Raw genomic sequence first — 23,225 nt, 5'->3', positions numbered from 1 at the left:
GAGACTAGACAGGAGCTTCCTGCAGCTCAGTGAAAAGCCCGAGTAAGCAGCACAGATGGCGGGCCAGCGTTTGTGACCGAGCCTTCAAGGTATTGCTGGGGAAATAGACAAACGTGCAGAAGTGGATTTTGGTAGAAGTGAAATAATAACCCTTTGAACAACACAGCTTAGTGTAAACTGGCAACATGCAAGCGCCTCTGTCTAGCATACGCTGGGCTTACATCGTCCAAACGATAACAAAAGCAAACAAAAACAACAGGACCAAGAGAAAACGTGCTTGCCCTCCTCAGAGGAAAGTTCCTGTTCTCCACAGCAGGACCACGGAGCCCCAGAAAATCACCTTCCCAAGTGAGGAAATGCGAAACAGGAGTGCAAAGGAAACTGGCCGACACACACCAGGACGCAGACTACTTTTCAGGTTTAAAAACTTCCTTCTCTCCCAGCTAAGGTGTCCTTCCTATTTTCTGCAGAAAGGAGGTGCGAGCTGCCCCATCTGAGGAGAAGTGGGTGCCCCTGCAAGGAGGTCGTTATTCTCTTGAAGGGATGTGTGGTAGGATGTGTGTGTGCTCAGCCGTGTCTGACTCTTTGCGACCCCACGGACAGTAGCCCACCAGGCTCCTCTGTCCATGGGATTCTCCAAGCAAGAATACTGGAGTGGGTTGCCATTTCCTTCTCCAGAGGATCTTCCCAACCCAGGAATTGAAACCATGTATCTTGCATCTCCTGCAATGGTAGGCAGATTCTTTATTACTAGTGTCACCTCTTAAAGATATTTTGAAAGCAGTGAAAGTTGCTCAGTCGTTTCTGACTCTTTGTGAGCCCCTGGACTGTAGCCTGACAGGCTCCTCTGTCCATGGAATTCTCCAGGCCAGAATACTGGAGTGGGTAGCCTTTCCCTTCTCCAGGGGATCTTTCCAACCCAGGGATCGAACCCAGGTCTCCAACACTGCAAGTAGATTCCTTACCTTCTGAGCCACAAGGAAAGGTATTTTAGCACTAAAAAAATTGTCAGGCACAGGGGGCGTGGGTGGACTAAAAATAACTTTATCAATATAGAAGGAAATTAATCCAGCTTCGTGGGCAGGGTTATTACTTTGTGGATGGGGTTATTAACTTGTGGTTGTTAATTTGTGGGTGGGGTTACTACCTCCTGTAGAATGATTAGTTCTTACCCCAGTATCTTCTGAGGAGGCCACAGCATCCTGGACTTTCCAGCATCTTAAGGCGAGAAGACCTGCACCCAAGGTCTTACTCTGTCAACTTCGGGGTTTTGTGTACACAAATGATTTTCCCTGAGCCGTGATTTTCTTATTTGGAAAATCAGGAACATATGAGATAACCTTTCCCAAAGTATTTTGAGAAATCCAATGTGCTACACAAAACCCAGTTATTTTGTAATATTGTTATTATTTTCATACAGTGTGATCTATTTAAACTGCCAATTGCCAGGTCTTACTTGTTTCTAAATGTATCCACGATGACATTTGTTGTTCAGTCACTAAGTTGATCCAACTCTGTGCCACTCCATGTACTTCAGCACACCGGGCTTCTCTGTCCTTCATTATCTCCCAAAGTTTGTTCAGACTAATGTCCACTGAGTCAGTGATACTATCTAACCATCTTATCCTCTGTCACCCCCTTCTATTCTTACCCTCAATTTTTCCCAGCCTTAGGGTCTTTTCCAGTGAGTAGGATCTTTGCATCAGATGGCCAAAGTATTGAAGCTTCACTTTCAGCATCAGTCTGTCCAGTGAATATTCAGGATTGACTTTCTTTAGGATTGACTGGTTTGACCTTCTTGCAGTCCAAGAGACTTGCAAGCGTCTTCTCCACCACTACTATTCGAAAGTATCAATTCTTCAGCGCTCAGTCTTCTTTGTGGTCCAACTCACATTCGTACATGACTACTGGAAAAACCATAGCTTTAACTATACAGGTGCCATTACTCGATTCAAACAATTTCCAATGTGTTATATCAACTCTGATTAACCCTCCCAGAAGCCCTTTTGACAGCTTGTACTGATTTTGATGTCTTTATTCCCGACCTTTCAGGGCCTTCTGTGGTCCAGTTCTTTTGTATCTAGAAAATAGATCTCCCTCCTCTACTCCCTGCTGATATCTGAAATCATGGCTTTTGTCAACTGCTTTACACTGGGTGTGATATTTCAGTAATAAATATAGTGCTGGCAGGACTAAGACTGTTTTTGTTTTTGAATTATCTTAGTGTATGTGACACTGTCTTTAGCTTTATTCTTCTGCTAAACCTTTGAGGGAATTCGGAATTACATGAATTTAAGAAGCAACTCTATATATACTGTAATATTTTATGCCTTCCTTGGTGTTTTTAAAGAAACTTATGTATTGATTTTGCCTCTGCTGGGTCCTTGCTGCTGCCCTCAGGCTTTCTCTACTTGCAGTGAGTGGCGGCTGCTCTTCATTGCAATGTGTGGGCTCCTTATGGCAGGAGCTCCTCTTGCTGCGGAGCGCAGGTTCTGGGCGCACGGGCTTCAGTAGTTGCAGCTGGTGGGATCTAGGGCTCAGGCTCAGTAGCTGTGGTGCATGGGCTTAGTTGCTTACCAACAGGTAGGAAACAGGTAGGATGATCCTGGACCAGGGATCAAACCTATGTCTCTTGCATTGGTAGGCTGATTCTTATCCACTGCACTACCATGGAAGCCCTGTCTTTCTTCCTTTTGTATGTTGCAATTTTCAGCCAAAACACAGAAGTAAGATTTGGGTTATGAGTTCACCTTCCATTCATTTCCATGCTCATGAGAATCTCTACATGGAACTCTCATCCTGGGGGCTGGCGAAAGGATATGACTGCAATATTATGGACATCAAGGAAGCTAATGAACTAGGGGAGGGTTATGGAAAGACAAAAAAAAAAAAAAAGGTCTTCTTTTTTTTTGAGGTACAATTTGTACTTCATAAGAGTAAAGAAAAATAAGGTCTTATCATTTATCACTTAACATTAAGCAAAAAAATGTGCAAAGGCAGTTGCATCAGTGTATTCTATTTGTACCCAAAGAACCAGTTCTCAAATGCTGGCCCAGTTACCCACTACAGCAGGGTACTGGCCAAGTTCATTAATCTTTCTCAAGTTGAGTTTCCCCATCTCCACATGGAGGTACTAATGAAAACTGCCTAGAAGGGACACAGTGAGAACAGAACAATGCATCACACCCAGTAGGAGCTCAATAAAACTGAATTATTTGATTAGGGAACACAGAATTTCAGTCTATCATAACACACCTAAATAAAACTCCAGGTTGCTTGGTTATAGTTCCAACATTTCATTTGATATTACGCAGTAAGTTATGATTTGTAAAACTTAATGTAATGATTACCTTGATGGTTATTGGTGTGATCACTCACCTAGAGCCAAATATCTTGGAGTGGGAAGTCAAGTGGGCCTTAGGAAGCATCAGGAAAAACAAAGCTAGCAGAGGTGACGGAATTCCAGTTGAGCTATTTCAAATCCTAAAAGATGATGCTGTGAAAGTGCTGCACTCAATATGCCAGCAAATCTGGAAAACTCAGCAGTGGCCACAGGACTGGAAAAGGTCAGTTTTCATTCCAATCCCAAAGAATGACAATGCCAAAGAATGTGCAAACTACCGCATAATTGCACTCATCTCACACGCTAGTACAGTAATGCTCAAAATTCACCACATTACACTTGAACGGTACATGAACTGAGAACTTCCAGATGTTCAAACTGGATTTAGAAAAGGCAGAGGATAGAGAGATCGAACTGTCAACATCTGCTGGATCATAGAAAAAGCAAAAAAATTCTAGATAAAACATATACTTCTGCTTCATTGACTACACTAAAGCCCTTGACTTTGTGGATCAAAACAAACAGTGGAAAATTCTGAAACAGATGGGAATACCAGACCACCTGACCTGCCTCCTGAGAAATCTGTACATAGGTCAGTAAGCAAGTTAGAACCGAACATGGAACAACAGACTGGTTCCAAATTGGGAAAGGAGTACGTCAAGGCTGTATATTGCGACTCTGCTTATATAACTTCTATGCAGAGTACATCATGCAAAATGATGGGCTGGATGAAGCACAAGCTGGAATCAAGATTGCTGAGAGAAATATCAATAACTTCAGATATGCAGATAATACCACCCTTATGGAAGAAAGTGAATAACTAAAGAGCCTCTTGATGAAAGTGAAAGAGGAGAGTGAAAAAGCTGGCTTATAACTCAACATTCAAAAAATGATTATGGCATCCTGTCCCATGGCAAATAGATGGGGAAACAATGGAAACAGTGACAGGCTTTATTTTCCAAAATCACTGCAGATGGTGATTGCAGCCATGAAATTAAAAGACACTTGATCCTTGGAAGAAAAGCTATGACCAACCTAGACAGCATATTAAAAAGCAGAGGCATTACTCTGCCAAAGGTCCATATAATCAAAGCTATGGTTTTCCCAGTAGTCATGTATGGATGTGAGAGTTGGACTATAAAGAAGGCTAAGTGCTGCAGAATTGATGCTTTTGAACTGTGGTGTTGGAGAAGACTCTTGAGAGTCCCTTGGACTGCAAGGAGATCAAACCAGTCCATCCTAAAGGGAATCAGTCCTGAATATTCACTGGAAGGACTGATGCTGAAGCTGAAGCTCCAATACTTTGGCTACCTGTTGTGAAGAGCTGACTTAAAAACCGTGATGCTGGGAAAGATTGAAGGCAGGAGAAGAAGGGGATGACAGAGGACAAGATTGTTGGATGGCATCACCAACTCAATGGACATGAGTTTGAGCAAGCTCTGGGAGATGGTGAAGGACAGGGAAGCCTGGCATGCTGCAGTCCATAGGGCTGCAAAGTCAGACACAGCTGAGAAACTGAACAACAAGAAAAACAAGGTTAGAAATGAAGTAAAAATATGCCAAATATAATTGAGCCCAAAGTGCCTATTCTAAAATGATCTAATTAAGTAATATAACTATATCCTCACAGTTCCAAAGCACTGCTGTGATCTAGGCTTAAATCCCGGCAGGAGACCTGGAACAGACACTGATTTTCTCTCAGCCCATCTTCCTGCAAGTAGAAGAGGAGGAGATACTAGAATGGAGACACTTCTGCCCTCCTCCTCTAGGGACAGGCACAGTACCCTCGGGCAGTTTAACCCCTGGGCTGTCTCACTAGGCTTCATCCATAAGCACTGGTGTAGTTGAGTCACATTTACAGAGTGGTTGCATAGAACAAGAGGCCGATAGACTGCATCCAGCTCTCAGCAGGTGCTCAGTAAAGAGCATCGTTTCCCCTGGTTTCTACTGCTGTCCCTTGTGGGTTTCCCTTGTGGCTCAGCTGGTCAAGAATCCGCCTGCAATGCAGGAGACCTGGGTTCGATCCCTGGGTTGGGAAGATCCCCTGGAGAAGGGAAAGGCTACCACTCCAGTATTCTGGCCTGGAGAATTCCATGGACTACTCAGTCCATTGGGTCACAAAGAGTCGGACACGACTGAGTGACTTTTATTTTTACTACTGCTATCCAGGTTTACTATGAGAGCTTTGTTAAATGACACAGGATTTCAGCCTATCATAACCTGACTATATAACAACTCGAGTATGTCTAATCATCACCTCATTTCAATAATTTGTGTGACATTATGCAGTAAGTTAGGATTTGTAAGACTTGATCTAACAAGCATCATTATGGTTATCAGCTATTATTGAAAGAGGTTAAAAGTGAAACCCATATGTCAACCTCGGGCTTCCCTGGTAGCTTAGTTGATACACAATCCGCCTGCAATGCAGGAGACCAGGATTTGATCTCTGGGTTGGAAAGATCCCCTGGAAAAGGAAATGGCAACCCACTCCAGTAATCTTGCCTGGAGAATCCTACGGACAGAGGAGTCTGGTGGGCTACAGTCCCTGGAGTCGCAAAGAGCTGGACATGACTGAGCAACTGAACACATGTGCCAACCTCATGTAACATAAATAACTTACATTTAATATAAATTTCTATATTTATACAAATACAAATTATAAATTATACAAATATGAATATACAAGTAATTTTAAATAGAAAAACATAAAATGTGAGTTGCTAATGGTATATTATTCAAGAATAGAAGATTTGTCCCCAAGACTATGACTTGATGCCAATAATGATGACAGTGGGTGGATCCTCAGTCATGTTTGCCTCTTTGTGGCCCCATGAACTGTAGCCCACCAGGCTCCACTGTCCATGGAATTCTCCAGGCAAGAATACTGGACTGGACTGCCATTTCCCCCTCCAGTGATTGACCCAGGGATTGAACCGTGGTCTCTGGCATTGCAGGTAGATTCTTTACCACTAGCACCACCTGGGAAGCTTCAATAATGATGGTGACATTTTCTATTTCAGTTTGCCTTGTTGGGTTTGTTACTGAGCAATGATATATAAACATATGTCTCATACATTCTGTGCATCCTCCCAGACAGCCAGGGGATTGCATTCAAGGATGCTGACTGGAGACATGGAACAGGGCCCCAAGCGCCCTGCGTACTTACAGGCAGAGCTGGGGTGTAACACCAGCTTCCTCACCTGTCACCTGTGCCTTCCCCACATGCTCTGGGAGCCCACAGGTGTGAAGGGAGCTGTGGAAGAGCAGCAAGGACCAGAGAAACCCAGCACTCATATGGGTTCTACAGCAGCTTACTCAGAAGCAGGGCCCGGTGCTCATACAAGTTCCAGAGTGGCTAGAGCAGCTTACGCAGAAGTGGGACCCAGCGCTCATATGGATTCTAGAGCAGCTTATACGGGTTCTAGAGCAGCTTACTCAGAAGCGGGACCCAATGCTCATACAAGTTCCAGAGCGGCTAGAGCAGCTTACTCAGAAGTGGGATCCAGTGCTCATATGGATTCTAGAGCAGCTTATACGGGTTCTAGAGCAGCTTACTCAGAAGCAGGACCCTTTGCTCATATGTAGCACTCATATGAGTTCTAGAGCAGCTTACTTAGAAGTGGGACCCAGGGATCATTTGGGTTCTAGAGCAACTTATATGGGTTCTAGAGTGGCTTACTTAGACGCGGAACCCAGCGCTCATACGGGTTCTAGAGCAGCTTACTTAGAAGTGGGACCCAGGGCTCATATGGGTTCTAGAGCGGCTTACTTAGAAGTGGGAGGAGTTTGTCCATTAAGTGTCCTGTTGTATCTCATTCCAAACTCATCAGAGGATTCAGCCACGAGGGAAGGACACATGTGTCCCCAGGGTCCAGGAAAGGGGTATCAGGATCAGAGCATCAGTGATTTCAGGGCCAGCACACATGGCCTCTAGCTAGCTTTGAGACAGAGGCCCAGAGGACAGTGGGCAGACCTCGGGGTCACAAAATTAACTGGCTGCAAAAGAGCCAGGCCCTCCCTCTGCATGTGTCAGTGAGCTCCCCAAACAACCCAAGGCTTGGGGCCTCCAAGCCTTTGACATCTGGAACTTACTTTTATCTTTGTTTTTTATTATGCTATTTTATCATGGTAAACATGATAAAGATTTAACATGTGAGCGACCCTCTTACAGATTTTTAAGTGTTCAGTACTGTATTGTTGACCGTAGGCACAGTGTTGTAGCATACCTCTAGAACTTGTCCATCTTGCTTAACTAAAACTTTATCTTCCCATCTCCCTCTCCACCCAGCCCCTGGCAAACACCGCTGCAGTCTTTGATCCCAAGTATCTGACTGTTTCAGATACCTCCTTATAAGTGGAATCACATGCTATTTGTCTTCCTGTGAATGGACAGTTTCACTTAGCATAATGTCCTCAAGGTCCATGTTGTTCCATATGACAGAATTTCCTCCTTTTTAAAGGCTAAATGCTATTCCATTTTATGTATATCCTGTTCTTTATCCTGTCATCTGTAGATGGACATTTAGGTTGCTTCTACATCCTGCCTACTGTGAATAGTGCTTCAGAGAGCTTTTAAAGATCTTGGTTTCAATTCTTTTGGATATAAAGAAATTGAAACCCTTGCATGCTATAGATGGGGATGCAAAATGGTGCAGCCACTATGCGAAACACCACAGAGATTCCTCAAACAATAAAAACTAAAACTACCATCCGATCCCAGCAAGCCCACTTCTTCATATTTAACAACAATAAAAAAATATAAAATCAGGATTGTGAAGAGATACCAACATTTAGAACTTTAAGAGCTGAGATTCACAGAAAAAAACTAATGGTTCTCAATGAGGATTCTTGACTGACCATCTCTTCAGTTCAGTTTTGTTCAGTTCAGTCGCTTAGTCGTGTCCGACTCTTTGAGACCCCATGAATCGCAGCATGCCAGGCCTCCCTGTCCATCACCATCTCCCAGAATTCACTCAAACTCACGTCCATTGAGTCGGTGATGCCATCCAGCCATCTCATCCTCTGTCGTCCCCTTTTCCTCCTGCCCCCAATCCCTCCCAGCATCAGAGTCTTTTCCATGACCGTCTCTTACTGAGATTTAAATAAAGGCCTGGAGATTTATTCAAAGACAAGGACATATGAATATCACAGGTGAAACATGGGAGATATTTTGGGGGAAATTTCAAGTTAAAAATGGCAGAGCAAGAAAAGATTCTCAAGTCTTTTATATCCTATTCATTCTTGAACTTGAATGCAACACTTTTTCTACTGGCTGCTGTTGTGCTTATGAAATTTAAGTTCTTATACTTTTCACGAGTCTGTCCTTTACTGTGTGAATAACATTTCATTAGTATAAATAATTTTTAACAAGCTTGAACTCAAAGGAGCAGCTGAAGACCAGGAATAACAAAGAAGTGAAAGTAGGGAAGAGAACTCACAAGGAAGCTGAGACTTTCTGGAAGGAGGTCACGGGCATCACTGCACTTGATACTCACCGTGGCTCTGGGAGGGATGAAATATCACCCTCTTCTCAGAAGAGGAGCCAGAGATTCAGAAATATCACCTGATGTCATCCAGCCAGACACGGGCATGCAGATAACAAAATGTGTGACTCCAAAATCAACAAATTACCTATACTTACAGCCACATCTTTTTTTTTTTTTTACCAATTTAAAATATCCTTGTATTTTTTTAATTCTCTTGTTTCAATATTTAATTTTTATTTTATAATAGAGTATGGTCAATTTACAATGCTGTGTGCCACCATCTCAATAGAAGACTAAACATCAAAAACAAACATACATTGTGGCCAAAGATGTCTAAACTGCAGCTAGAATATGATCAACATGTCACTTTACCTAAATAGCTATTATTTTTAAATAAGCATCTTAGGAATTGAACTGATAGGATACGTTTTCTAAGCAAGCCAAAGAAACCAAGCCTCTCCTTCATTTCGCTAAGAGACAGAAAGTGGAATAAATAGGAAAAAAAATGTGGGAAAAAAATAAAAGTTGTGCCTCTACTATAAAGAACAGAATGCTCTAGTGTGCCGTAATAATACCTCCAGGAATTACACGGCCAGTAGTTTAACTACGGAGGGGAAGAAAAAGAAAACTAGACTAAAATACCTAAAAACTTATACTAAACTCCTTAGAGATGCTCCTGATATTCTTCTAAATTTGAAAACTGATGTTACAGTTTCCATAAACCAAATTCTGCAAATTTAGACACAAAGAAAACAAATACATGAGCATTTTAGGAAGACATTCAAGTTTTACACATATAATCACATGTATCTCACACACACACACACAGACACACACACACAGTCCAGTGACTGCACAGGAGACAGGCTACACTTTTCTTTCATTAAATTTTTTATATGTAATAATTTAAGTAAGTTTGCAATAAGAAAATTAATGACTTGAAATGGTTTATGAGTTCTTTGTAGTGCAAAGTTTACAAACTAAAGTGCAATTCCACTCAGGTCATCCGTCCCTATGGTTTACCAGCAGAGGAGACAAATTTTGACTTGAGAGTGGAGACCTGAGTGATAGACGCCAAACCATCTGGATCAGGACTGATATATTTTAGAAAGGACAAACCTACCACATTTGAACGGTTTCCTAGACCTTCTAAATGATCACAGATTTACCTGTCACATTTTCATAAATAATTTTAAATCTCAGTATCTGAATTATCAATAATTACATCATCCTAAACTGAACACTCAGAGACGGCAATGGCACCCCACTCCAGTACTCTTGCCTGGAAAATCCTATGGACAGAGGAGCCTGGTAGGCTGCAGTCCATGGGGTCGCTAAGAGTCAGACACGACTGAGCGACTTCACTTTCACTTTTCACTTTCATGCATTGGAGAAGGAAATGGCAACCCACTCCAGTGTTCTTCCCTGGAGAATCCCAGGGACGGGGGAGCCTGGTGGGCTGCCGTCTCTGGGGTCACACAGAGTCGGACACGACTGAAGCGACTTAGCAGCAGTAGCAGCAAACTGAACACTAAGATATTCCATGGTTGAGTTAGTTCAGGCTGACCTGGAAAGAAGTGCTTCTATAATCAGTAATAGATTCTGCTAAAGCTACTGCAATATCTTTGCCAGTGCAAAGGGGAACAAATCTAATTGCAAATCCCAATAACAAAATCTCCTTGGGTTGGGTATAATATCTGACAAAGCATCTCATAACCCTCTTCCCCTCTCCAAATTTCCCAAGACTATCTGAACTGTGTGGTTTTTAGGTCTCACTAAAACAAACTGTACAGCAGCACAAAAACCTTCTATGTGTCATGAGCCAAGGTTACAAAATTACTGCAAAGACCAACTGGAAGATCAGCAAGGAAGCATGCCCAACCAGACCTTCTCATGCTGAACCTCCCCACCAAGGCATCCCTACTGTCTCTACAGTCACTCTGCAATGTTTGCCCTGGGGGCAAGCAAATGAAGCCAAAGCCCCACAGACTTAGGTGCTCAATCATTCTGACAGATGGCACAGGAAGAGCAACATCAGACCTTCGCACAAGTGGAATTCTGACAGACCAAAGTGTTAGGAGAAATAGGACCCACTGAGGCCTAAGACAAAGAAAACCATAAGTTGTCTTTGATGCCCTTAAAATTGGCACCAAATGTGCTCTGATAACGGCCCCATAAAGTTGGTGAATCTTCAGTGTCTAAGGTTTGTCCACATGCTACATTAACAACTTAGTGTGGGCTCAGTTTGATGATTTTATCCCATTTCCCAAACCAAATATAGCATCCAGAGTTAAGCAGGCTGAAGTTTTTGTACTAGCTCAGAGACAAGAACTGGAAAACTCCTGGGGCAGCTTATCCCATACGGGAAGATTTCCTCCAATCAGCCTTCAGGATACTCTTAATTCCAAGTATTTCCTCCAGACATTCTCCTTAGCCAGAAAGACATGATTCACAGCATCTACTACCTGAATAGGCACTGGATTCACAGCATCAAGTTTCCAGCACATCAAGTTCCAGAGCATTTTAGGTTTGCAGAACATCAAGTGTCTACTGAGAAGCTCCTGTTCGTTGTATATCTAGTCAGTGAGACCACCTAGTCTCTGCAGAGCACCTGTGTTTGCAAAACATCTTTTGCGAGTGTAGCATTCAGTGTTTGCAGAGCACCCAGTGTTGGATGACTCTGGTCTCCCAGCTCTAGACGGCGGGCTGGGGATGAGGACTACTCACCACGTTACAGCCTGCACAGTCAGGCCCGTTCTCGCAGGTTCTGCGGCGAGCTTGAATGCCACCCCCACACTGGGCTGTGCACCGTTCCCAGGGTCCCCATCCTGTCCAGAAGACGTGTGGCGGGCACAGCAGATGCTCATTGCAGTATCTGTAACGGGGAAACCAAGAGGGGGAAAAGCAGCCGTTTAGTGTCACGTGAGGCCGCGGGCCTGTCCACTCTCTGTCCCTGCACCGGATGTTGAACCCATGCGCATGCTCCGCGTGGAGGGGCGCTTCAGTGTTCCGAGTGGTCGCACAGGGAAGGAGGCGGATGCGGCGCTGGCCATGCTGTGTGAGCACAGACAATGGGATGTGCGGGAGACAACGCAAGATGCTAGACTCACGATGCAGGATGGAGCTTCCTGTGCAGCCAATTAGAGGAGAAACAAACAGAGCCCTTCAAACAGACGCTCGGAAAAACGAGAACACACACAAAATACCTAAGTAGGGCATTTATCTTCGAAACATAAACACTGAAAGATAAAGTAGGTTATGAATACAAAGTCAGCAAATTGTGTTTGGGATTCATTTCTCATCCTTGAATCAAGTAAGGCCTGTAATCCTAGTAACATACCTTATAGAAAAGTTAGTCTAATTTTAGTATGAAGCTTCCAGCCACACACTGCCTAGGTTACTGTATTTTTAAATTTATTTGTAGACTCTCCCAGAATGATGTCCCACAACCTTAATTTCGATGCGCACCTGTTATCCAAAAAGAGGTGAATTACTGTTGACAACCAGTCTGTTTGTGTTAGTGACCGACTATGCGTCTGTGTATATATTCATATTACCGATTCTTAGCCAAATATACAAAGCCATCCTTAGGCTTAGATATGTCAAATTTCTCCTCAGTCTTTCATACTACAAGTGAGATAAAATGAAGTGAGAGAAGCAAAGAATAAGAAGGAAACAAGCTGGCAATGCACGGGTTTACGGCCCACAGGTAAGAAGATGCTATTCCTCTTCATCAAGGGAGCTTCCCTATCTCAGGTGTGTCCAACCTGAGTTGCACTAAGGGAAACAGACACAAGCCCAGGGTGTGCAGGACAGAACAGACTTTTTAACTGAAATACAGTTAATTTACAATGTTGTGTTAGTTTCTGGTGTATAGCAGTGTTTCGGTATATATATATATATATATTCATTTCAGATTCTTTCCCATTATACTTTATTACAAGATATAGAATTTAATTCTCTGTGCTATATAATAGGTCCTTGTTGTTTATCTATTTTTAAGGAACCTCCATACTGTTCTCCATAGTAAGAAAAACACTGTCATAATGAGCAAAAAACAGAGGTAAGGAGCTGATTTCCAGAAAAGTAAGAAAGGTAGTTTGGGCAGCATAGTTTCCTGACAGCAAATGCTGATATGACTCAACTGTTTTTCCATCAAATGAAGGACATTTAAGGAATATGGTAGATGCAGGAATATATACAAGCATGAAAAGCAAAAAGGCCAAGCTGAAGGGAGTCCAAAGGATGAAGCACAGAGAGCATCACTGGGCGTTCTGGGAAAGAATGGAAAGCAGGAGTGGGTCTTCCCAGTAGTCATGTAGGGATGTGAGAGCTGGACCAGAAAGAAGGATGAGCACCGAAGAACTGATGCTTTCGAATTGTGCTGGAGAAGACTGTTGAGAGTCCCTTGGACTGCAAGGAGATCAAACCAGCCCATCCTAAAGGAAATTGACCCTGAGTATTCACTTGAAGGACTGATGCTATAGCTGAAGCTCTAATACTTTTGGCCACCTGATGCAAAGAGCTGACTCACTGGATAAGATCCTGATGTTGGGAAAGATTGAAGGCAAAAGGAGAAGAAGGCGGTAAAGGATGGTTAGATAGCATCACTGACTCAATGGACATGAATCTGAGCAAACTCCAGGAGATAGTGAATGACAGGGGAACCAGGGTGCCCTCCATGGGGTCACAAAGAGTTGGACATGACCTAGCAACTGAACAACAGGAATGGGAAGACTGTGGTTAAAAAGTGCTTAAAGAGAAGTGAATAGAAAAAGTCGAGGAGAGTGGAATGATCTGTCTTTATATAGATGGAGTGGAGGAACTTGAGCTTTATTTTCAAGGAACCAAGGAAATCTCAAGCTCCAGAGAAAAAACGAGTACTGTCAGAGTTGGAGTGAAGACTTGGCTGCAGGAGTTGGTGCCTCATCCTGATGGTACTGGAGCCCCTGAGAGGAGCAGAGTTCTCCATGCTTGCATGGAGGTGGTGCTGAGTTCCCAAAGGTGGATTAGGAGGAGCTGATGGAGCAGATGCCAGCCAAGAGGGCGTGTTTGCAACAATCTGAGGCAGAGACACCCCAAGTTGGACAAATACGATGGTGATGGCAAGAGACAGGAAGCGACATCCATGGGACATCCGTGGTAGAGGGGGAACAAGATGGCAACTGTGTGGACATCAAGACAAATGAATAAATAAACTGTAGAGTCTAAAGTCAGCCTCTCCAATGAAAGTGGGTGGCGTGCTTACTTCTAGGGAGAGAGGGCTGATATTTCACAGCACAGGGGGAGTCGGGGACTAATTGGGAAAACGGTTTCGCCTCTAAATCTTCTCATGAAAGAGTAGGCAGTGAAACTAAAGAGTTCTCGCTCTTCTTCATAAGACAGTCTTCCAGGGTCCTGAGTGTCACAGCTCAGGACTCCGGACAGTCTTACATGTGGGAGGGAGGGGGAAGGAGGCTTCTAATTAACAGAGTATGACCTTGAAAACAAAACTGAGGATATAATAGATGAAAAGCGCCAGACCTTTGCAAATGTGCAGTTACAAGACGTAAAGCAAAGCATCCTGACTCCTCAGTGACCATTAACATCCATGTCAGTGCAATGATTGTTCTACTAGGAAACTGCCATTTGTTTTAAGAAGGTGTTTGGAAGAAGTAAGTCAAGAATACTCAAAACATCAGAATTCTTAGCAGTAAATTAAAAATATCCATGCGGAACCTTTCTCAATGTGGACAGAAGACCATCCCCAGTTTCCAAAGTGATGTTGCCGACATGTAAAGGGTCTGGAATTCCTCAAGCTTTCTAAACCAAAAACAAACCCACATTAAGAGTAGAGCGGGCAAAGGAAAATCTTATTTATAGTACTCATAAAACCCTTGACTTTTTAATAAAAAGCATAGCAGTGGAGCTACCACTTACCAAAAGGAAAGTAAATCAGAATGCAGGTATCCTTTCTCATCTCTGTCTACATCATGCTCCCCTCTGAGCATGATGTTTATTACGTTTATTACAGCTGAAAGTCTGCCACAGGAGAACCTGATAACTGTGTGTAGCCTAGAACTTTCTATCCATGTTATAAATTATACCCCTGGCTGCATTTTTAGGTGGTCAACAATGTGCTTTTCTTCTCTTTCTTCTCCTATAGTAGTTCTATGACAAAAGGCACACCAGATAATGTAACTGGTGTCCTCTGCAAGAGAAGTCAGAGAGCACTAGACATTCCGGGCTAGTCTGTCATTTATGTCTAGGTTTCACTCAAAAATTCACCTTGGGGGAGTCTGCTCAGATGCTGAGCCCTTACAAGCTCCTAGCTCTGGATTCTCTGCAGTGTCAAGAGAGCACTGGCCCTCTGCCTTTCTTACTCCGTCACCCAACAAACACGTGCCAGAGAGACGTGTCTCTTCTTAAATTACAGACTTGGTCATGAACAACAGTGGGCATCTAACCCACTCCAGCATTCTTGCCTGGACAATCCCATGGACAGAGGAGCCTGGCAGGCTGCAGTCCGCAGGGTCGTGAAGAGTCAGACATAGCGACTGAGCACACACAAACTTAGTTACCTCGGTGACTCTGGGTGTGCAAGGATTTTTATTAATTTACGGATAAAATAGATACACAATATATCAGCCATTTGCTCTTCATTACTGAGTCCTTTATACATGGCTGGCTTTTACCAAAGGACAAGCTGAACAGTTCTGAAATCTTATTGGCTCTCTCGGACCCCCAGCCTCTTAGAGCACCGATGGTCACAGATGCATTTCACGATGCATTAAAAATTAAGATTTTCATTTTTCCCATGACTGCTCATTCTCATTTTGCATTTCAGAATGAATTAATAGCCTGGCGCTATTTCTCCATAAATTATCCATTTTCCCACAGACCTAACCTCTGTGAAGAGAACTATCTTTCATAATCCTGCATGGACTAGATTTTCAAAACTGTATCATTTTCCCTTGTTCTATTTCTTCACGCTACAAATTGTGTTCTGTTCTGGTTCCACCCATGTTGGTTTCTCACGAAACCTGTTAGCCTGAACCAATCAGACCCTGTGAGAACTGTTTTCTCCTTGATTTACTCTTAAGTGATCATTGCTTTTCTGGGCCACACTGGGAGAATGGAATCTTCTGTGGCACCAGAGAAACTGTACAAGTATTGAGTTCTCCACAATATTATTTTTTCCCCAAGAAGAAGCTAAGGGATCCATTAGGAAAGAGTAGTGATAATGATTTGCAAAGAGCATCACTTTGGCTCATCATGGGATTAAGCAAACTTGCCTGTGCAGACAGAAAAATCATATCATAAACCCCGATTGGTGGCTGGGTCTCTTTACTTTGATAACACAACTGAAAGACGCTAGCGTGGTCTCCATGAGCCTCACTTCCTGGAATTCACATCTTGTGTAATTCTTTCCCACTCTGTGTGGGTGGGACCTGTGACTTGCTTCTAATCAACAGAATATGGCAAAGATGACAGATTGTCATTTCCATGATATGCTACCTAACCCTGTATTATCCTTCTTTCAAGAAGTTCCTTCGTCTTGCTGGCTCTGAAGAAGTAAGCAATCAGATGTGAAAGTCCCAGAGGCAAGGAGTTTAGAGTAGTTTCTGGAAAACAGCTTCAGTCCAATAACACAGGAGAAATCTAGGAAGCAGACCCCTCCCCTTGCCAAAGGAGCCTCAGATGAGACTATGGCCAGTCTATACCTTGGTGCACCCTTGAGTGATGCTGAAGCAGAGGGTCCAGCTAAGCTCTGTCCAGGCCACGACCCCAGAGACACTGTGAGCCAATAAAGCACGTGGTGTTTTAGGCAGCTAAGTCTGCGGTAATATTTTTATGAATGACAACTAGAACAGATCTTGATACTTAGACACATGGAGCTACTTTAAGAAGGATCTAAAAATATCAGAGAGGCTTCAGGACTAGAAACTGAGTAGAAGCAAGTAGAATTTTGAGAATCATGGTAGAGAAAATTAATCCCTTTGAATAAACTGTTAGTATAATATTACAGAAGAATATTATTCAGCCTGAAATGCAATGAAGTTCTGATACATGCTACAAGATGAACTTTGTAAATGATATGCTAAGTGAAATAAGTGAGATACAAACTAGAAAAGATTATATGATTCTACTTACTCAATACTTACTTAAATCTTCTATTAGACAGATTTATCAACTATTGGTTCCAGAGTTCTTGTTTTGGGGGATGCAGAAGTTTTGGAAATGGTGTTATGGTTGCTCAATAGTTAAATGTAATAATATTCCTAAGTCAAACTCTTAAAAATGGTTAAATGACAATTTTATGTTACAGGCTTCCCTGGTAGCTCAGATGGTAAAGCGTCTGCCTGCAATGCGGGAGACCCAAGTTTGATCGCTGGGTCGGGAAGATCCCCTGGAGATGGAGGAAATGGAAACTCACTCCGGTATTCTTGCCTGGAAAATTCCATGGACGGAGGAGCCTGGTAGGCCACAGCCCATGGTATCGCAAATATTCAGACACGACTGAGCGACTTCCCTTCCCTTTATGTTACAAATGTGTGTGTGTGTGTGTACATATATATGTGCATGCATCTTCAGTCTCTTCAGTAGTGTCCAAGGCAAGAATACTGGAGTGGGTTGCCATTTCCCTCTCCAGGAGATCTTTATAAATCAGGGATCAAACCCATGTCTTCTATGTTTCCTGCATTGCAGGTGGATCCTTTACCACTGAGCCATTGGGGCAGCAGAAAAAGAAATTGAGGGAAATAATATTAAACAGAAAGGAAATTCTTGGCCTCTCCTGATGGCAAAAGTTACTAAGATGAAGAGGCAGCTTCTGAGCACCACTAGGAATGGCTGGCAAAGAGTAAAAAACTGAAGTTGTGACTGTACAACCTTTTGTTAAAACCTCAGGAGCATCAAAAGATCAGAGTAGTGTTCAGTCCCACAAGGAGTCCTTTCAGAAGTTAAAGAGCAAGAGTCACAGATCTTCTCAATCACAAGAAAGCTGGAGGGTGTTGTCCCTCAGCTGTCTTAGCAGAAGCCCCAGCTAGAGAAGGCCTGTCTCAGAAAGATCTGTGGGTGTAGACTGTTTAGTGGAGCAAAGCTCAAGGAAATTCATGGCAGGCTTCTGAAGTTGACTTCAGCAAAAAGATCACCAGCTGAGACTGAATATATGGAGAAAGTACAAATGAAATGAGGCTGTTGGAAACCCAAACTTCCACTGGCAGGAAGCAGGCTCATTAAACTAACCAGCTGCAGGCACATGCTACCTTTCATGGAAAAGGAAGGGTCAAGCAGGAAACAGACATGAGAGCAGAGCTAAGAACTGTGGAGAATCACCCCCAAGCTTTGCAACTTCATCAAGCAACTCCATACACTTATCTGCATAGATCTCAGAATTTTTACGGAAATTTCTTTGTACCTTCCATTTCCCCCTTTTTGAACAGAAGTAACCATAGCTATTATCCTCTGCCTGCCCCACCATGTGTCCGCTGAGTGTGTTGGTGGCCAGATAACTTGCCTCACACTTTAAGATGGACAGGCTGAAATGAACTACACCCAGGTAGACTCATTCACTTTGAGTCTGATTTGAATAAGGTTCCAGATTTGGAGAAATGACTGAATGGTATAAAACTGGGAGGAAACTGGAGATGGGGTGAATTGGATGTTGTATGTGATAAGGACAGGTCATCATTGATGGCAGATAAACTCTACGTTGAGCCCAACAATTCCTGCCTCTTGATGTGCACATCCTTTGCAATGCATACATTTGTGTATGATGTACATATCTTTCCTCTTGATTGAGCACTAGGTCTGTGACTTTCTTCTAACCAATAAACTATGGCAAGGTGTGGGTATGTCACCTTTGTGATGATATTACATAAGACAGTAATGTTCATTTTGCAAGGAGATTCTCTTCCTTGCTGGATTTGAGGAAGCAAGTGACCACATTGGGAAGGCTTGTTTGTCAAAAAACTGAGGACAGTTTCAGACTGACAATGAGTGAGCAACCAAGGTACCCAGTTTGATGGAAATGAATGCCAATAACAACCACATGAACTTGGAAGTAAATCCTTCCCCAGGTGAGCCTCAGATGAGACCACAGCTCTGGCCGAGCAGAGAACCCAGGTGAATCATAACGGAACTCCTAGTCCACTGAGAGGTGATAACTGTGTGTTGTTTTAAGTCAGTAAGTTTGCAGAACTGTTGTTACACAGCAGGAGAAAGTGAATACAGACAAGGATATTCGCATTTCAATAATATTTACACGGGTCCACTGCTTCATCCTTGTGGGCAGCCTCTCTGGGAATCAATACTTCTACTCAGTTTTTACTACTCAAGAAAATAATTTTCCAAAAATTTTGGAACAGATAAACACATGCCCATGCCTTTTAAAGTACATCTAGAACAGAAATTGGATATTTTCTTTATCCATTATTTAGACAAAAATCAATGTGAACATTTTTGAGATTTCTGTTGCAATAATGTTCTCACTGAATTTTTCACATACTGGAGATTTGATCACAAATAAAAAGTCACTTAGCATTAATTTAGGGACCTTACCGGGAGAGTCAATTTATTCATTTGTGGCCACTCAGGAGTTTTTTAGGTTTGTTGTTGTTCAGTTACCAAGTTGTGTCTGTCTGACTCTTTGTGACCCCATGGACTGCAGGATGCCAGGCTTCCCTGTCCCTCACCATCTCCCAGAGCTTGCCCAAGTTCATGCCCATTGCATCAGTGATTCCATGCAACCATCTCATCTCATCGTATCTCATTTTTAGGTTTGATGGTGTTTAAATAAGCATGATGTGACCTTATTAATGAGTGTATATGTCTAGCCCTTGTTCTTTCATACCTTCCCATGAAGATCAGGGTCTCCTTTAATCTTAAGTTCAGTTCTCAAATATGTCTTTTGTCAAAATTAGGATGGTATTTCTTTATATTACTTAGGTAGAGAGACTTCCCACATAACCTGACAAAGACACTAAGAACTCTTTGCTAGTGAAGAGTTCTTAGTGCCAAGAAAGAGTTCTTAGTGCCAAGAGTTCTTTGCCAAGAAAGAGATGCCATGCATTTGTTTTTTCTAGCTTTCATTAACTTCTCAATCACCCCCTAAGAAAGGCTGTTTCAAAGGGAGATTCCCTGGGGATACAGGCCCTGTTCTTATCATCCACATGTCTATTACTTAGTTCAAGTTCCCTCCTCAAGCAAATACTCATGTAGTCCAAAAGTGTTTCTTCTGTAAAATAAGAATAGTTTAAACGAAAGTTCCCCAAACACATTAACCATCCTGATCTTTTTCTGAAAATGAAGCTTTATGAACACTTGTAAATGGATACAGAACATATATAGATGTTAACCACACAATTAACCAGCTTCTTCCTTCCTGTGTGCTCAGCTTGGGAAAGGTGATAACAGGTGTGAGGTTTGTGGAGGTGCTGTGATTCTAGGGGTGGATAGAGGTCACTTTACCTGAATGGGCTCTATTATGTGACAACATGCAGCATTTAAAACTTCTAGCCAATTTAAAACCTTCTAATGCTGGAAGACATCTTTCCCATAATCGACTTTCCCACTTATCAACTGGTGTCAGATTGGAAATGACAGGCTTGTGTTAGACTGTCACAGGGTACTACTTCAAAAACAACCAACTTTGCCTTGTAAAAATCATCCTTCATTTTTCTCTGAGTCAAAAGAATGCAATCTTAATTGGTGATTTAGGAACACAATGAAGAGAGAAGAAAACGATTCTCTCCAGTTAATTTCAGGTTGTAATAAATATCTGATGGAGAATTACCTACCCACTAAGCCTGTTGGCTTTGTCTGTATAAATATTAATCACATAAGCCAATAACTGCATAGGTATTTTTACGAGGCACCCACTGAAGTCATTTCACAGGATACAATTTAATTAAAAAGTACTGAAAGCCAATTTGCTTCTCATGGACCAAGAACATAAACTGATGTGAGTGTGGAGAGTTAAGACTCACAAAGGTGACGTGGAATTCACCTACCTGGATTTTCTCCCAAAACCATAAACGAGGGTGTACTTTAAATATGGAAGGAAGAGCCAGTTATCACAACTGCAGATTTATAAGGCCAAAACCAAATGTTTGAGTCTACAAAGAGCAACAAGTTGTTAAATGCGAGACTGAACTGAAATGTCCCATGGACGTGCTAAAAGCTTAAAATACACATGGAAAAGGAACCCTCCCTCTGGGTTGTCCTGCAGGTTCACTGAGGGGTCCTGTTAATAGACAAGTGTGTAGTTGTAATTATAGCCAAAATACTCACTATGGCTCTCACCTGGTGCCAGTGCTTAATTCAGTCGTGATGGAAAACTTACCTCTTCTGATCAACACCATCTGGACCCAGGACCAGCTCAGGCCCTATTTGGAACTGGAGGTGTGAGACCAGTCTAGCAGAATTTTAATAAGAGCAGTCACTCCCCAGCAGACTCACTTGCTTCGTCTCTGGGGAGCCCAGCAAAGAGATGCCCGCTGTCCCCGTGTCTCTCATCCCTCAAGAGCCGCTGGGCTGAGTGAACCCTGCAGGCTCCACGGTGCCCCCACCAGTGATGCTGTCCACCCCAAGCTTTGGTCGAAATTAAAGGATGAAAGAAAAGAGGTCATTCAGCTCAACAGAAAAGGATGCCACAGACAAGCTGAGCTGGATCCAGAAACTGAAACCGCAGGGAAACCGACCGCACCGGGATGACAGGAAGCAGGAGGGTGGCAACCCGGAGGCGCAGAGGATAGGTACCCACCTCTCCTCGCGGTTCTGCCCGATGCACACCCGGCCCCCGTGCCGCGGGGTGGGGTTGCTGCAGGACCGCTGCCGCACCTGGAAGCCGATCCCACACGTGGTGCTGCAGGGAGACCACGAGGTCCAGGGGGTCCAGCCTCCGTTCCTGGGGGAAGAAGCAACAGGGTCACTGGGGTCAACTTGCCTGAGGCCCAACTTCTATCTGCACCCGCCCCCAAGCTCGCACGGGGGTTGCCCCCACGGGGACCACTGACCGCGGGCTACGAAGGCTATGGGAGCAAGGAGGCCTGGGAATCAATGAAATGTACTGTCTCGGGAACCACAGCTACTATGAAATCTGTCCCCGCCCCCGAACCTGATTTTCGAGTCAAAAAAGAAAATTTGAGAGTCAAGTTTTACATGTACTTGCAAATAACTTAAAAACGGGCTAATTAGAAACAAGAAAGCTTAATGGTGAAAACGTTAAGCTAATGAAAAATAATGCCATTTTTGTTTTTTGACAAGCAATTAGAGATGCATCCCTGAACCTTTGGCCTTTATAATTTTATTTGATTTGTACTGTATCAGTTATAATCTAGGAAAAGGGCACATTGAATCAAATAATCATCTAAATGTTTCCTTTAAAATATATTAATGGCAGTGACAATCAGTAACTCTCTTGATGGCATTCGTGTTGATAAAGAGTACCATAATGTCCAAAGTTATAAAACAAGCTTTATTAAAAATGAAGAAAGGATATTTTAAATTCAGATTCTTGGCTATTCTCTAATAATCTGACAAAGATATAGACTATAATCAGATCAGATCAGTCGCTCAGTTGTGTCCGACTCTTTGTGACCCCATGAATCACAGCACGCCAGGCCTCCCTGTCCATCACCAACTCCCGGAGTTCACTTAGACTCATGTCCATTGAGTCAGTCATGCCATCCAGTCATCTCATCCTCTGTCATCCCCTTCTCCTCTTGCCCCTAATCCCTCCCAGCACCAGTCTTTTCCAATGAGTCAACTCTTCACATGAGGTGGCCAAAGTACTGGACTTTCAGCTTTAGCATCATTCCTTCCAAAGAAATCCTAGGGCTAATCTCCTTCAGAATGGACTGGTTGGATCTCCTTGCAGTCCAAGGGACTCTCAAGAGTCTTCTCCAACACCACAGTTCAAAAGCATCAATTCTCCAGCGCTCAGCCTTCTTCACAGTCCAACTCTCACATCCATACATGACCACAGGAAAAACCATAGCCTTGACTAGATGGACCTTTGTTGGCAAAGTAATGTCTCTGCTTTTGAATATGTTATCTAGGTTGGTCATAACTTTCCTTCCAAGGAGTAAGCGTTTTTTAATTTTATGGCTGCAGTCACCATCTGCAGTGATTTTGGAGCCTCCAAAAATAAAGTCTGACACTGTTTCCACTGTTTCCCCATCTATTTCCCATGAAGTGATGGGACCGGATGCCATGATCTTCGTTTTCTGAATGTTGAGCTTTAAGCCAACTTTTTCACTCTCCACTTTCACCTTCATCAAGAGGCTTTTGAGTTCCTCTTCACTTTCTGCCATAAGGGTGGTGTCATCTGCATATCTGAGGTTATTGATATTTCTCCCGGCAATCTTGATTCCAGTTTGTGTTTCTTCCAGTCCAGTGTCTCTGCATAT

The 23,225-nt window shown here is 43.0% G+C and overlaps 1 protein-coding gene across 2 annotated transcripts in view; it reads right to left on the bottom strand.

Annotated features, from left to right (window-relative positions):
- Positions 1-23,225, bottom strand: part of SEMA5A (sema domain, seven thrombospondin repeats (type 1 and type 1-like), transmembrane domain (TM) and short cytoplasmic domain, (semaphorin) 5A) — a 559,453-nt gene that overhangs the window by 54,263 nt on the left and 481,965 nt on the right. For both annotated transcript variants that reach the window (XM_010847535.1, XM_010847536.1), the window contains 2 exons: positions 21,578-21,721; positions 11,560-11,707 (listed from right to left, as the gene is read on the bottom strand). In XM_010847535.1, coding sequence (XP_010845837.1) covers positions 11,560-11,707; positions 21,578-21,721 — 292 coding nt within the window. The remainder of the gene's footprint in view (positions 1-11,559; positions 11,708-21,577; positions 21,722-23,225) is intronic.

The sequence above is a fragment of the Bison bison genome, unplaced genomic scaffold (genome assembly GCF_000754665.1).
Source record: "Bison bison bison isolate TAMUID 2011002044 unplaced genomic scaffold, Bison_UMD1.0 scf7180017864250, whole genome shotgun sequence".
NCBI lineage: Eukaryota > Metazoa > Chordata > Mammalia > Artiodactyla > Bovidae > Bison > Bison bison.
Note: the sequence above shows the minus strand (reverse complement) of the source record. Positions and strands in the feature narration are given on the sequence as shown.